The sequence below is a fragment of the Periplaneta americana genome, chromosome 12, assembly GCF_040183065.1.
Source record: "Periplaneta americana isolate PAMFEO1 chromosome 12, P.americana_PAMFEO1_priV1, whole genome shotgun sequence".
Classification (NCBI taxonomy): domain Eukaryota; kingdom Metazoa; phylum Arthropoda; class Insecta; order Blattodea; family Blattidae; genus Periplaneta; species Periplaneta americana.
This window is the reverse complement of record NC_091128.1, coordinates 75,041,605-75,056,998: the sequence shown is the minus strand read 5'-3', so window position 1 is coordinate 75,056,998 and position 15,394 is coordinate 75,041,605. Positions and strand designations below refer to the sequence as shown.

The following is a 15,394-nucleotide window of genomic DNA, read 5'->3' as shown; positions in this document are numbered from 1 at the left end:
TTGCCTGATCAATTAATTGTTTTGGTGTGGAAATCATGAAAAAATTTCGAAACCTTCTTCGTTCTGTGACATGGAGCATCGTCGTCCATGAATATGCAGTCATTTTCAGGAAACCAATCTCTTATCTCTGGCAGGAGACTATTCTGCCACAATAATTGAAATAGTAATAGGATCAATGTTGTGACCATTATGTATTCCTTTACAAAATTATATAATGATAAACTTTAAAAAATTGAAAAATTATAACTTATGTTTAGCCTTGTAATTTGTCATGTTCATAGTTCAGAATAGGATGTAGCCTAGCTATGTAAAAGGAATCCAACCCACAGAAAGTATGTAGAAACTGAGAATTTTAAGTTCATAGCTTTTCTTTTGTTTCAAAAATAATTGATGATGATTTCTTCTACAGCTGTATCAGGAGATAGTTTGTGTCATTTTTGTAGGTGTATATTATATAATGATCCTTCCAGTGGCGACTCGTGATATTTTTTGTATGTAGGATATTGACGACTGATGGCGAAGACAGAAAATAATATTAATAATATATTAGTAATAATAATATTAATAATATAATAATAATAATAATAATAATAATAATAATAATAATAGAGCATGCAAAATCAATACAAGTAGGCCTATGTTAGTCTCTGACTCACCATTCTGGAACTGACAATTTATTTGTAGTGAAGTTCGATTCTCCTCCCCTTTTTAGTTGCGAAGATGGCTCCTAAGCCATTGTACTGCCCGATATTTACTGATGTTCCGTCGTACGTTTGCGCAGTTAATTTCTTGCTAAAGTTAAATTCTTCTAAATGATCAAATACAACTTCAGATATTCTTTCGGCTGTCCTGTCTTCTGAAAGTCCTGTTAATTCTTGTATTTGTTATAGCTTATTTTATTTATTTTTATGTAATTTTGTTTTTTATTCATTTTATTTTTATATTATATCATTTTAAATTATTTATTATTTCGTTTATTCTATTCTTTTAAAATGACCAATGAACTCCATTTAAGGAGACTATAAGGGTACTTGAAAATTCTTATTGTAGTCTCTAAGAGGGTCTCCACCACCCAGAAAGGAGGGTCGTAGTATTAGGATACGCCGTCGTATACTCAAACGCGGTTAAACTCAAGCCATACCCCGCCCTCCGCACCCTCCCCTGTCCACTAACTTCACTGCTAGAAATACCGTTTCTTTAAGTTATTTGGATGATTCCTCGGAAATTATTTCTGAGCTGTGCAGTGGCGACAACTCACGACAGAAAGTGGAAGCTTATAGGAAATTAATATGTCGGGACGCATTGAAAATCAAAATCTGTAATTAAATGTTTTCTATCCTCAGAGGCACGGAATTAAACTGTAGGATCATCCTCATATCCTTCATGGAGGAATCGCCACTGGATCCTTCCCCTATTTTTAAGTAAAATTATCTAAAATGTCACGATGATGTGGGTTGTTTTTCCTTTGCATAACTTCATCCAATTTTGTGTGAAACATGACTATGAATAATAGAGACAATAATAGACTTAATGGTTGTTGGACGTTACCTTGGAAACCGAGAAAATGGATCAAACGTGAAAGCTTCTTGACACGAAATTGTTCTGGGTGATATTTCTGCTCCCGACATCAACAATCTGCATGATGGCATCCATCACGTGTGCCGAATGTCCACAATCTTGCCTAGCTCTGCCGACTATTTAAAACTGGAAACTAAATAACGAGTTCCACACGATCACATATTCTACTTTTCACTTCCCGGCCACATAGTACATTACAACAAAATAACACGTCATGTTTGGGCACTATCTCGTGGTTTTGGGTGTCGCGGCTGTCATTCTGGGCAGAAGGATTTATAATCGGAGGAGGAAACAGTGCTCGGACGAAGCGAACGGAAGCCTTGGGACTGAGGAGGAACAGGAAATGACCAACGTATGTCCTCTACAATGAGTGAGCATTATTTTCGAGCTGGGTGACTAGGGAGAAGTGTGTTGGCTGTCTATTGACTGTTTTTGACATCTGGGCTGTCTAGGAGTCCGCCCTTTGCAAATAGCTATAAAACAATCGGTATCATATATATATATATATATATATATATATATATATATATAACACATGCATTTTCATTCCTCTCAGCTCTTTGTTATGTTCTGATTAATGTTCATGTTAGCACACTGATGTCTTGGGGTCCGGTGTTATGCTGATAGAACATGAGGTAGGCACTGTTTTCTTGTGTTTTTATATTCTTTTAGGATTTCCGTACATGATCTGGTGAGATTATTCTAAATTATTCACGATTAATATTACTATTTACCAAAATAAAATTACAAGCACCATACAAATTCATCCTATTCTTACTAGCATGACTATAATCAACTAAGTCAACACCATTATTATCAATCCTCACTTTTGATATATGTAAATATTATAATTATTAGTAATTAACGCAATTAAATAACAGCAAAAAAATTTGTTCTCCTTGCACCAAAAATTCATTGTATATTGATTACAATAGTTATTTTACAGAAATGTTACCTATTTGAATATAATTTCATCGTAACAATGTATTGTACTAAAGTGTGAAAGGAAATATCATGAGAGATTTTGGAGATGGCAGCACTAACTCGTCTTTTCAGAAGTTGACAGAAAATTGTCTTTGTACATTTGACGTTCAAAAAAATACCTAACCCCCAATAATCGATAGTGTTCGATAATTTGTTGGTGTAAGTGTGGATTCCTTAGGTATTACCTCTATGAATAGATGGCGAAGATAATAGTCAGTGTTCCCAATTGTACATAAATATACCCACATTATAGAATTCAATAGTTCATTCCCCTTGCTGATTGTAAAACAATTCTGGGTTTAGCTGAAGACTGCTGATGTCAATTATGAGAATAAATGTATCTTTAATCTACGTAATCATTTTCCCCGACACTTTTTTATCCGACCTAATTGAGAACTAGAGGAACTACTTCAAAGATAATCACTTATTTTTATAACTTTGGTCCTGACGAGATCCGTAGTTAGAAAGTTCGTTTACATGATCAGAAAATCGTAGGTTAGATATCTTTGAACACCAGTGTACATAGACATCAACCGCGAATAGAAATCGATTATTAGCCTATCTAAATCTATAAGCTTCCGGTGCCGGTAAGCTATTTTGGTAATGGCGGAAGGAACGCATATATTCCTCACCTAAATGCGATATGCAATACCTAAGGAAATAAAAACGCATAATACACCTTTCACATAGTAATTTCAGTTCTACAGAACTACACCACAAAAGTGACTTATTTTTGCACGCTTGTGAGGTGTCGTTTCTTAGACGCGACGGCATGAAAAAATAACAAACTTTGGAGGCTTGAAACGATTAAAAATGACATGTTTTGGAACTGAGTAGTGGAAGAAATTATTTACTGCGCACAAAATAAGAAGATAAGGTTTTCTTTTGTGCATTTGCACACTTCATTATGAAAGTGCATTTTATTTATGAATATCTATTTTTATCTGCAGAGAATATTCCGACTCCGAAATTTAATGTCGACGAGAAATGGTAGGCAAATTTTGTTGGAGCCCTTTGTCAGGATCAAGGTTCTTTTAGGTACTTACCGTAAATAAACGACACAGGAATCACAGTTTGTGCAAATTATATATAGACTAACTATATCTCCTATCGGCTGTGCAATACATTACCGCTCAAATATTTCTAAGCTATTGCCTATCCTTTCTGCCAATACTAATTCAGTATGGTAAAGTGGATGCAAAGCTATTATATTTTGTCTACTAGTTTAGTGACAAGGAGTGAAGAATTATGACGAACTGCATGAAAAATGTGTCTTCCAACTATCTGTAAGATAGTCTACTCACAGATTTATACTATTTATACTATTTTACTAATGGTTTTTGTTTTGTGTCTTTTTTGTGCTTACTATTCGAAAAGGCAGCAGTATTTGTATTTACCTCTAATCTCCCTTCTGCAGTATAGGTCTCGCAAACAGGGAATACCGACTGAAAAATGCGAATGAAACAAAGCGATGAGGAAGAGCGGGCGACAGGAAAGGTCACGAGATAACTTGAATGATATTCAAGAGTACAGTCGGAAGAGAAATGACATCGATAGAATCAGTCTTGCGTTATGATAGTTACATTACGATTTTAGTTTGTTCCATTGCATGTGAATACGTGTCTTGTATCGCATTATTTCAATCGTAAACATATATTGCGCCTTTAATTAACTTCGAATTTTTCTCTTGCTACGTTCTTTATCTCCACAGCGAGTCCTCATTTGTTCATCTTACTGGAAGAGTACTTCCATCGGCCCGCACCTCTCCCTCCCTCGGCGTGCCTACATACACACGTCAAAACAGACAGCAACGCCACCATTGTTTTTCGGTAATCGTTCTTTGCGCGACCTTTTTATAGCTACCCATGTAAGACTTATTCTAGGGTATTTTCTACTCGGTGAATTTTGAAGTTTCTTTTATGAACTCAGAAGAGTTACGAGGAGTGTTCAAGAAATATTTACCCTGACTTTATTGCTCGCTTTGTACATAAAACAAAGTTATATACACTGTGGTCTCTTTCAAAGTGTTGTCCTGGGGAGTCTATACGCTCGTCCTGCCTCATCTGCTACTCTTCAAACAAGTGCGCGAGGACGTCTTTTGATATCCGTTTCCGCACAGACTGTGATGCCTTCAATAGAGTTTCTTTTGATTCAAATATTGACCGCAAAACTTCCTTTTCATGTTGAAGAACAAAAATAAATATAGGTCTACCTAGACTGTACCGTGAATGACAAAATTGCTTTCTCGTTACGTTTTATCAGATATACTGCCACTACGTTCTCAATATAAGAGCGTGTTTGTTTACTGGCGTGAGTAACTGAGGCATTCAACTTAAACAAATATGAGTCTCATGTGTTTCTATTCCGATATAAGCTTGTGGGCGCTTTCTATTGATGTTAGCTAGCTTCGACTAGCTTCTAACTGTAATATGTCCGTCTACACGGCGTATAACTCTCGATGTTTCACAGATAGAAATAGCATGACTAAAAGGTCTTTCTTGTTCAAATCAATCTTTGCCCCACGATACGTAACGTATGACACCATAATTATAATCCCCAAAAGTTTTGAAAAAGTTTCCTTAACTTCACTGTAAGAATTTTCGTAATGAAACCCAAGGGAGTTTTTACACAATAATATCGAAGACCTCTTTCAAGTTGGTTGGTTTCCAACGAGGTGTTTGTGACAATGAAGTTTTTAGCAGAATCGCTTGTCAGTGCGTGAAAGTAGCCTAATGATAATTTGTCATGCATTGCAATACAGCTGCATAGGTATTCTCCGTCCATGGGATCTTTGGTAAGAAGGCAATTTGGTGTGGCGAATATGTTCAGCCAATGTAAATGATTTGCAAGATAATGATGACCAGTTCTCTTTCTGTAGAGTGCAACGGCTGGAGCTTCAGGAATCAGCAACTTAGTTTCGTAAGGAAGTTTTTATTCTTTAGTTGGTCCTTTTTGTGTGTATAGGCTTTGAGAGAGTAACAGAGGTTAAAGGTGTTCGAGAATAAGGTGCTTAGGAAAATATTTGTGACTTAGAGGAATGAAATTGCAGAATAATGGAGAAAGTTACACAACGCAGAACTGCACGTATTTTATTCTTCACCTGACATAATTAGGAACATTACATTCAGACTTTGATAAGGGCAGAGCATATAGCACGTAGTATGGGTGAATCCAGAAATGGATAGACCAGAAAAAAAGACCTTTGGGAAGGCCGAAACGTAGATGGGAGGATAATATTAAAATTGATTTGAGGGAGGCGGGATATGATGCTAGGGACTGGATTAACCTTGCTCAGGATAGGGATTGATGGCGGGCTTATATTTGAGGCTCCTTGAAAATCATTTGTAAGTAAGACTTTGTTGTAGCTGTAGTATATTTAATAAATAACAAAAGAATTCTTTGCTTTAGAGGTTTGTTGAATAAGTGAACATTTTTAGTAGTTTGCCTGCAGTTTCATTAGCATAGAAGGCTGATGTATGCTAACTCTTAGATGCAGTTATTGGACTATTCATTCCAAAATTTTAATACAAGGCTGATTGTCATGAAAAAGTGAATTGTTTAGAATAACAGAAGATGCATCACAAATAGGTAATCTATATTACACCCCATCTTTCAAAGTTCGTTTTTTGAATAAATACTGTAAAAAATGAGTGCTTTATTAAATCCTTGCTGTCAGTACAACTTTAAGATGCAGAATGTAAGTTTGAAATGTAGCGTAAAGTGTTACGTTGTGCCAGTGTCAGCTAGAGTAACATTTATACTCATTGTTAGCGAGACAAGCCAGATGCTTCACACTTTACACTGCATTGCAGGCAGATTGAAAATTATACATCATAATTTAACAAGATCAGATATTTTCTTGGCGAGTTTGTAAATCATTTTGCCATTGGAGAAATAAATAAGTAAATTTAACAAGGCCAGTTTCTACTTGAACTGTGAGATAGCTTTACTTTCCCAGAATCAGAACCTGCACAAATCCATGAACCTAGGCAATCATCGACCTATTATACACCTTATAGCCTACACATATATGTCCGACGTATGGCATGGGTGATATTCGTGAATCCGATGCTAACAGGTGGCTATTATACTCCAGCCCTGATAAAGCCAGGTTCATCGCCAGACAAAGCTGATTGATTCCAGGGCTCTGAGCCCTAAGTCTTTATTATCTATATCAGCATCGAAAATCCACATCACTCTCAAGATTTCACTCAGCCTGTTTTTAACTATTGCATGTAACAGATTAAAATGAGGAGAGGTGGAGAGTGTCCCGGGAAAACTCTTCTACGAAGGTCGTCCCGAAAGTAAATTTACAATGTAGCTATATTTCTCAATATAACATAATAGTCTGTACATAACACACTATGCACTCTATTCTTCACTTAACACTTTACTTTTTCGCATAGTTCCTAGCGATTGAGACATTTGTCTAACAGACAAGTTTTTCAATGTCAGTCTCGTAAAATGAGGTGTCCAGACTAGAGATGAACAAAACTAACTGCCGCTCTCGCTCTCTGTGTTCGTTGCATTTGTTTTTCGAGTCTCGTCCCATCATTCTCGAAGTAGCATTTGATCGGCGTGGAAAGATTTCGTAACTTTGAATAACACACATCAATGAAATAAATAACATTATAAATGTTTAAATGAGACAAAAAGACAAAACAGAACAGTATCTTAGTTATCAAAATGTTCTGGTTCTATTATATGATACTAGTGCTGCAAACTAAGTTCGTTAGACGTGCAAATAAAAATGTTTTAGATTTATTTTCAATGAAGAATACTTGTCTTTTTGATAGTTATTTGCTTCCATAATAATGAAACATACACCCTCTGAATGGATTTTTTTAGGCCAAATACTTTTTCTTGAACCTATCCAACTTCAGTTTTTTAGTTTCAACGCGAAAACGCAAGTATCAATGTCAGGACGATAGCAGTAGCTATTTCAGGTCATTGTAGATTGTAGGCAAGAGTTAAAAAAATTTCAGGTTTGCTAAGCTTTCGAACAATAGAATTTTCGTGTAGAACTTGAAATGTAGAGCGTAAAATCATTTTATCCTACTAAGAGATCTTGCTGAAATGATCTGGAGACTACAAAATTTTCTAGGCCTCTTATTTTATCAGTAAGTAATACCTTTTGATCTTTCCTTAGGAACTCTAATTTTTGCGCTCTCTCGAGCCAATACTGAAGACAATGACACATATCAATATCTACACTACACCGCCATTAGGAACTGTAATTTTTGCGCTCTCTCGAGCCAATACTGAAGACAATGACACATATCAATATCTACACTACACCGCCATTAGGAACTGTAATTTTTGCGCTCTCTCGAGCCAATACTGAAGACAATGACACATATCAATATCTACACTACACCGCCATTAAGTATATGAAAAAGACCCAACCCCACTGGGTTAATAAGTATAAAAATATTTTATTTTTAATAACAATATTATTATCTTACTTAAGTTTTGTAGTTATATATAGCAGCCAGTCAGTAAATTATAGAAATGAAGATCTAAATTAAGATATTCTCTACATTTACGTACATAACCACAAAACGTTTCACTTTCATGTCATCAATATAGCATCAATATTATGTACAATTAATGAAAAAAATAGATGAATCATATTAACTATAATAATATTTAATTTCTAATGGTAATAATGTCATCAAACCACCTCAAGTTTCGTAGATTTGAATATCCAATACACAGCTGTACTCAGAAAATTATACACTGCAGAATCAGTTTTTAATAACAAATTGAATTGAGCTCTAAATATGTCGGCAATCTGCAGGTCATGGCCTTCGTGTAATAGCCTATTGTTTATTGTAGTGTGTGTTTTGTTCTGAAATTCAATCAAGTCGGCCGTTATTGGATAAAATTAGTTCTCAAAACTGACAACAGATGGATTTTGGAAAATAGGAAAATTATGTAGGAAAATTGACATTTCACTGAAAACTACTACTTTTCCGAAAAACTTTAGGTTCCAAGCTCCAAAATGAGGGGCCATTTATTAAAATCCGTTCAGCCGTTTTCCCGTAATTTCCATTACCAGTTCAAATTATATATATATATATATATATATATATATATATATATATATATATATATAGATTACCTATGATTATATAAATAAAAAAAAATAATTCTCAAATAAGTTTGGATTTCTATTAAACATAAAACATAACTTTATACTTGAGATTGCACACTTGATCTTAAACATATGAAAAGAAAATTCCAAGTCTTTTAATAAGGGTCTAGTAATTAAATAAAGGCTGGGGAACGGATTATTACACATTGAAAGGTATAGATGGTATTTCAAATAGGCTACTCAATTGTTTATACATAAAACAGTTGCCAAAGTAGATAAAATTTCAGTCAGGTGTAAACAACTGTGGCGATTCAAGGCTGCTTGACTTCGGGACTTCGAAAGTGAGTCAATCTGGAGTCTCGGAACACTCACAACCAGTCTTTACTGTACGTCAAGGACGCGACGTAATACAACATCGTCGTGCGGATTTTCGGCTTTGCGAGCCCCGTTAGCCTCTCTTTCTCGATCGTTGTTCATCTCCAGCTGCAGACAGTTTAGACAGCGTTTCACAGCTGGACCACCATATACAGCTGAATAAATTATTGTTCCTCCTTTCTCCAATAAATCGACCAGCATCACATCTTTCTGATCCCAGAAGACAGTAGCCATCACTTCACCAGCTGACTTCACGACCTTGAATTCTTGGTTCGCGGGGAACCCGGATGCTTCCACTCCATGTTTGCCCTTTTCGTCCCAGGAGTGTGATAGTGAACCCATGTCTCGTCACCATTGACTATGCGTTTGACATAATCTTGGACGTCAATTACATATTGTTTTAAGAACGACAAGGCAGAAGCCATTCTCTGAGCTTTGTGATCTTCAGTAAGGTTTCGGAGGATCCATCGTGTACACACTCTGTGGAATCCCAACTTCTCAATAATGTGACAGAACCAAGTCATGCGTAAATTCTGCTACAATTGCAGTCAGTCTAGTATCAAGTTTACAAATGATACAAGTCTTGTAAACTTACTTTTGGGACGATCCTCGTATGTCATCTGCTTTGTCCATCACACATTCTATCACGACCAGGTTGGGGCGAACTGGAGCCGCCTGTATAAGGTAACAGCTCTTTAGCGCTAAGCCATAGAGGTGGCTGAATATATTGGGAAACATGAGTGTAGTGGACACAATTTATCGTGCATAGTTGTAAAATACAGCTGTCATATGCCCTTTGCTTGAAAATTGACTCATCGCATTGAACTACAACAAATGCGAAGCGATGATATTTACTTTGTGTCGTCCTGCTAATCCTCCATGCATAAATCTTTCAACCAGCGTGATATCGTGGAAACCAAAGAATGAAGCTGTAAAATACCTCGGAGTGCATTTAGATTCCTATCTATCATGGAAACATAATATCAATATCAAACTTAAATTGGACTAATAAAGACTCACTAAATTTTATCCGTTTTCAACAAGAAATCATCTCCGAAGCTACAAAATTGCATGCTACTTTACACATCTCTGTTACGACCTCTAGTACTTTACGCCTGTCCTGTCTGTGGAGGAGCTGCAATAAGTGAAATTAAACACATCCAGTCATTTCAAAATGAAGTCCTATGAATTTCACTCATATCTCCTTGGTTTGTCCGTAACAGCCTAGATCATTATACTCAGATTGCTTATCCCTATGTTAAAATCGGTAGCACTTTGAAGACAACAACCGCCAGGATCGCCACCCGTCCGCCGTAAACGAACACAGAGAAACTGGTATTGTCACAATCAAAAAGTTTATTCATTCTCAAGTAAGAAGTTCCATTACGATCTAGAAAATGTTCCAGGCGCCGTCCTCTACTATCTCGGAAGAAAGTTCACATTTCCCACCATAATCAAAAGCCGACTTCCAATGGACCTAATATTATAATCAAAATTTGTCATCACACCAGTCTATGTATATAATTATTTATTAACATTGTTTTTTGTTCATTGAGGAGCCCAGTCTAGGCTGCCCTCAATTCTGTGTCATGTATTGTATTTATATTTGATTCATAAATGATCTGTAGAGCACTAACTGTGCTGATCGATCAATATTATTAAAAAAAATAGAGGTGGTGATGTATAGAGTTATTTGAAAGTCATGGAAGATTTGAAAGTTCTCTAAGTTTGTTAAAAAGTAAGTTTGTAGAATAATAATAATAATAATAATAATAATAATAACAATAATAATAATAATAATAATAATATATAGTGTTTTGTTCGTAAAAGATTGGGCTACATTTTATTTTCACAGAAACTTCTGTTTCAGTTGTTTCACTATTGTTGCTATAGCAAATAAAATAAATAAACAGCAATTTAATCTATGCTTGAGTAAGTGTGTGTGTGTGTTTTTTTTTTTTTTTTTTTTTTTGCAAATTCAGATCAGAAAATTATTGTTTTATTTCTATAAATGATAATAGATGTTATAATAAATGTAATAAGGGATTATTTCAGGTCACGAAGAATATTGAGGACTCTAAATGAATTGAGGTATGAATTCTGTAATGTATCATTGTGTATCACTTTTTTCTTTTATTTAACAACGCTATATCAACTACGAGGTCATTTAGCGTACATGGGATTTGTGGTAGCAAGATGAGGCCGACGATTCGCCATAGATTACCTAAAATTTGCCTTATGGTTGGGGAAATACTCGCAAAAACCCAATCAGGTAATCGTCCCAAGTGGGAATCGAACCCACGCCCGAACGCAACTCCAAATCGTCTGTCAAGCGCCTCAGCCGACTGAGCAACGCCAGTGGAAGATTGTTAAAAATTTGAAGAAACCTGTTCCATGGTAAATTAGAAACGTTGTAGTAGACGAAAATCTGTAGAAAACAATGTGGATATTATGATTGTTCTGTTTTGAAATTGGTTTATATAGGCTATTAATAGAACGAATTTGTATTATTATTATTCTATAAACTTACTCCTTAACAAAGTTAGAGAGCTTCCCAATTTATTGACTTTTTAATAGATGCATTATTTTATGAACAAAACTCTTTATAATTTTTATGCTCGACCATGCCGAAATGTAGTAATTATACACCTGGTAGCAGACCTTTAATGCATGTCATTAAAGTACACCTACTCATTAAAGGTCAGGTCTTTCAGCCAATGACGACTCAGGTTACAACTGTTCAGTCAATGACAGGTCAGCTTTCTACCGTTATAAAACCGCAAGTATCGATTATTCTCGGATATGCAATCGAAAGAGAATTAGCGAAAAGTCACGGAGGCTGGAAATCCAATACTGTCGCAGAAGGTTATGTTCTGTTACTATAATAATTAGCGTTAATTGTAAATAATATTCAAATAAATTCAATTTGTCATCTCGTTTTTCAATGTCGAATTCAATAATCAAGGTTATAATATTATAATATTATCAAGTTTAACGGGACTACGTCAAGGTCAATGACATTATTGTTCCTCGGAAAAAATCAATACTTTCGCGTCTGCGCACATCTCACAATTCACGACCTAGAACAAGGTCACTTCCGATCTTGTCAGATACAAATAAAATGTATACATCTGAATACCGGTCATTTCAAGTTATAAATATGGTCGAGCATAAAAAGTCGTATGAAACTCGCCTATAATGGTAATTAAGAAGCTCGTATGAAAATTATGAAACTCGCTTCCGCTCGTTTCATAAATATCCATACTCGATTCTTAATTACTATCATTATAGGCTCGTTGCATAATGTACTATTATATGTGTACTAACTTCTTAACTGAATTAGAGAACTTTGAAGACTTTTGTGGCTACTGAATAATCCTTCGAATGTTCGATAGTTTATGTAAACCTAGACATTTAGGGTAAAGGTTGGTAATATTGTGATACTAATAATATTATGACAGTTCTTTTTCAGAATTTTTTACAATTTTGCTGAGCGAGAGGAAGATCGGTTTTTTTGCATCAGCTTATTAAAGGAATGTTCGTGGACGAGTTTCTGCACAAAACCGGTTCTTCTCTCGCTCAGTGAAATTGTAAAAAAAAAATCTCAAAAAGTACTATCATAATATTATTAGTATCACAATATTACCAACCTTTACCGTATATTGTGTAAAAATAGCCTATATACTGTAAGTCTTTCTTTCTTATTATGTGGTTCATTCCTCTTTACAGACACGCTCGAAAGAGGATGAACTAATTCGTGTTCTGTTAGATGAAAGCTTCCGGGAATCATGCAGCATAGAAGCAATCCGTACTGAGATATTTCGCTATAAGTACCTGAAACAAGATGTTGATTCTAAGAATAAAGATTCAGTCGATAAGCCTTCTGATAATGTTAAAGATATGAACCATCCTCAAACCCCAAACCCATCATCTTTACGAGACTTTTACCTGAAAAATGACACCATCGAGGAACTGTGGGGCTCGTTTGAAGGCAACTCGAATGTGGAGGAGGTTCAAGAGGCAGGTCCGGGAAAAGAAGATGACATTGCAATCAAATCTCAGAGACTTCGAAGTGAGTACCTGGACGAATCGGGACCCAAATCGCAGCATGAAGTCGTCATCGATGAGCTCTTGGAAGACTACGTCATCGATAACGGCATATCAGGCGAGATGAGGAAGATTCTATTATATCTGAAATGCCGTTACATATTGCGCAGAATGCAGCTGTTTGAAGAAGAAGATGAGGATAGGAAATAAGCCAGTGACTCGGAAAGACTCATGACGTAACTGAAAAGAGCTTCGCCAAACTGTTGATCGATGTGGAGTGAACTCACTCTGTAGTCTTTGAACATTAATAAAATTTCCTTCACTACTCTCTGATATGAGAATTGCCTTATCCTTTTTTGTGAGTGAATAGTAGTTCCCATTTACGTTTGGTTATTGACTGTTGATTGTATAACGTAAGATTTTTCAAGAAAGACGCTCAAGTCTTCATTAAATTTTACTTCAAATCTCCACAATTTGTCTCACATTTTTGTGTGTACTGTATGTGATCACTATACTTGGGAATATAGTAATCTTGATGCAATAATAATAAAAATTTCGCGTGCACATTAGAACAGTTATTCACAAACTTTTAATAGGTTCGACCCACTTTCGGGCGAGACTTTCTTTTGAGTCCTTCCACAGCTCTACCGTACCGGTATTTAACCCTTTCGAAAAATACAAATCCCTGCAAAATAGGAAACTACGATAATTTTACTCAATACAAGTAGATACCACCCAAAGAACGACCAAAATATAACTATGGTGTAACATTAACACGAAATATTACGTAAACATCATTTTTTGTACTTCGAACTCTTACTGTCGTGTCCCAGTGGTCATAATACTTACTTACTTACTTAGGCCTACTGCTTTTAAGGAACCCGGAGGTTCATTGCCGCCCTCACATAATCCCGCCATCGGCCTCTATCCTGAGCAAGATTAATCCAGTCCCTACCATCATATCCCACCTCCGTCAAATCCATTTTAATATTATCCTCCCATCTACATCTCGGTATCCCCAAAGGTCTTCTCCCAACTAACACTCTATATTCATTTCTATATTAGCGGTAATAATAATAATAATAATAATAATAATAATAATAATATGAGCCCGAGTGTCCCTATCAAGTGCAAAGCCCTCCTGCAAGAGGATAGCTCTCTTATTCTCCAATGCGATGAGCTGTAATAGTTGAATATAAATTGAAAATTATCGTTATCCAACGATTTATAAATAAAGTTAATTTCTGGTCGACATCAATTGACAAAAATAAATTTGATTTATTTCAGTGTACAGTATAAAGAACCCATGGAATATTTAGCTACGTATAATGCGACATATAACTTAATGAGTTTGTTTCTGGGGACATTCAATTATGGACAACTTTAAAGAACTGCGTTTTGAGAATTTACCGAAAGAAACTCAAGCAATTACAATAGTCACAGAGGGATAGACTACTGAATCCGATTTCAGGCAGTTGCTTTCAAGCGGCTGAAATTAATATTGATTATATTATTAATGGGCAATAATTATTAATTAGTATACATACATACTCATTGAAATATTTACTTACTGATGTGCAGTAATATTGAAGCTAGAATTTTTTCTCGGAGCATAGACCAGTTTTGGATCAAAGGAATATAAGAATACGCTTGCAAAAGAAGCTATTACATTTTTGGTTACACTTGCAATCTCGTATTCGTACAAAATAAGTTTCTAGTTTATGATTGTCATCAAAACAAAAGCGAGAAATCTGCTTCAATTTGAAAATGATATCAGTGTTTTTTTATCGAATATAGAATTCAGATTTTAGAAGCTACTTTCTGAAAGACAGGCACATTTATCAACAGTAATCTCACTAGAGGTTTTGATTTATCTAGAGAAAATCAAAACTCGAGTGGGATTTAATTGACTATTACACGATTAGAAGAAAGTATATAAAGATTAGAAGAAATAAAGTACTCTAATACAATAAAATATTAACTGACTTACTAAAATTCTATTTCAATAATGTTAGCTTAACCAAAACGTTTGAACGGAGCCGCCATTTTCAGTTGACTATCTATGCGGTAAACAAATAACAATCGCAAAGCATGTTTTATAGTACCATAAAGAATTTCCAGTTTGAATAATAATAATAATAATAATAATAATAATAATAATAATAATAATAATAGTAATACTAATAATAATAATCATCATCATCATCATCATCGCCTCTCCACAAAAGACATGTTCAAAACTAATTAAAATAATACAATTACGTTTATATAAAAAAATTTAACACAGTGGATAAACGTTGTACGATATATATA

General features: G+C 35.1%; 2 protein-coding genes across 3 annotated transcripts in view; both read left to right on the top strand.

Annotated features, from left to right (window-relative positions):
• rk (G-protein coupled receptor rickets) overlaps positions 1-15,394 on the top strand; it is a 579,587-nt gene that overhangs the window by 370,117 nt on the left and 194,076 nt on the right. The gene's annotated exons all lie outside the window — the stretch shown is intronic.
• Positions 1,577-13,413, top strand: LOC138710046 (uncharacterized). The gene is made up of 2 exons (XM_069840696.1): positions 1,577-1,930; positions 12,764-13,413. The coding sequence occupies exons 1-2, from the start codon at positions 1,793-1,795 to the stop codon at positions 13,289-13,291; spliced, it is 666 nt and encodes a 221-aa protein (XP_069696797.1). The 5' UTR covers positions 1,577-1,792; the 3' UTR covers positions 13,292-13,413.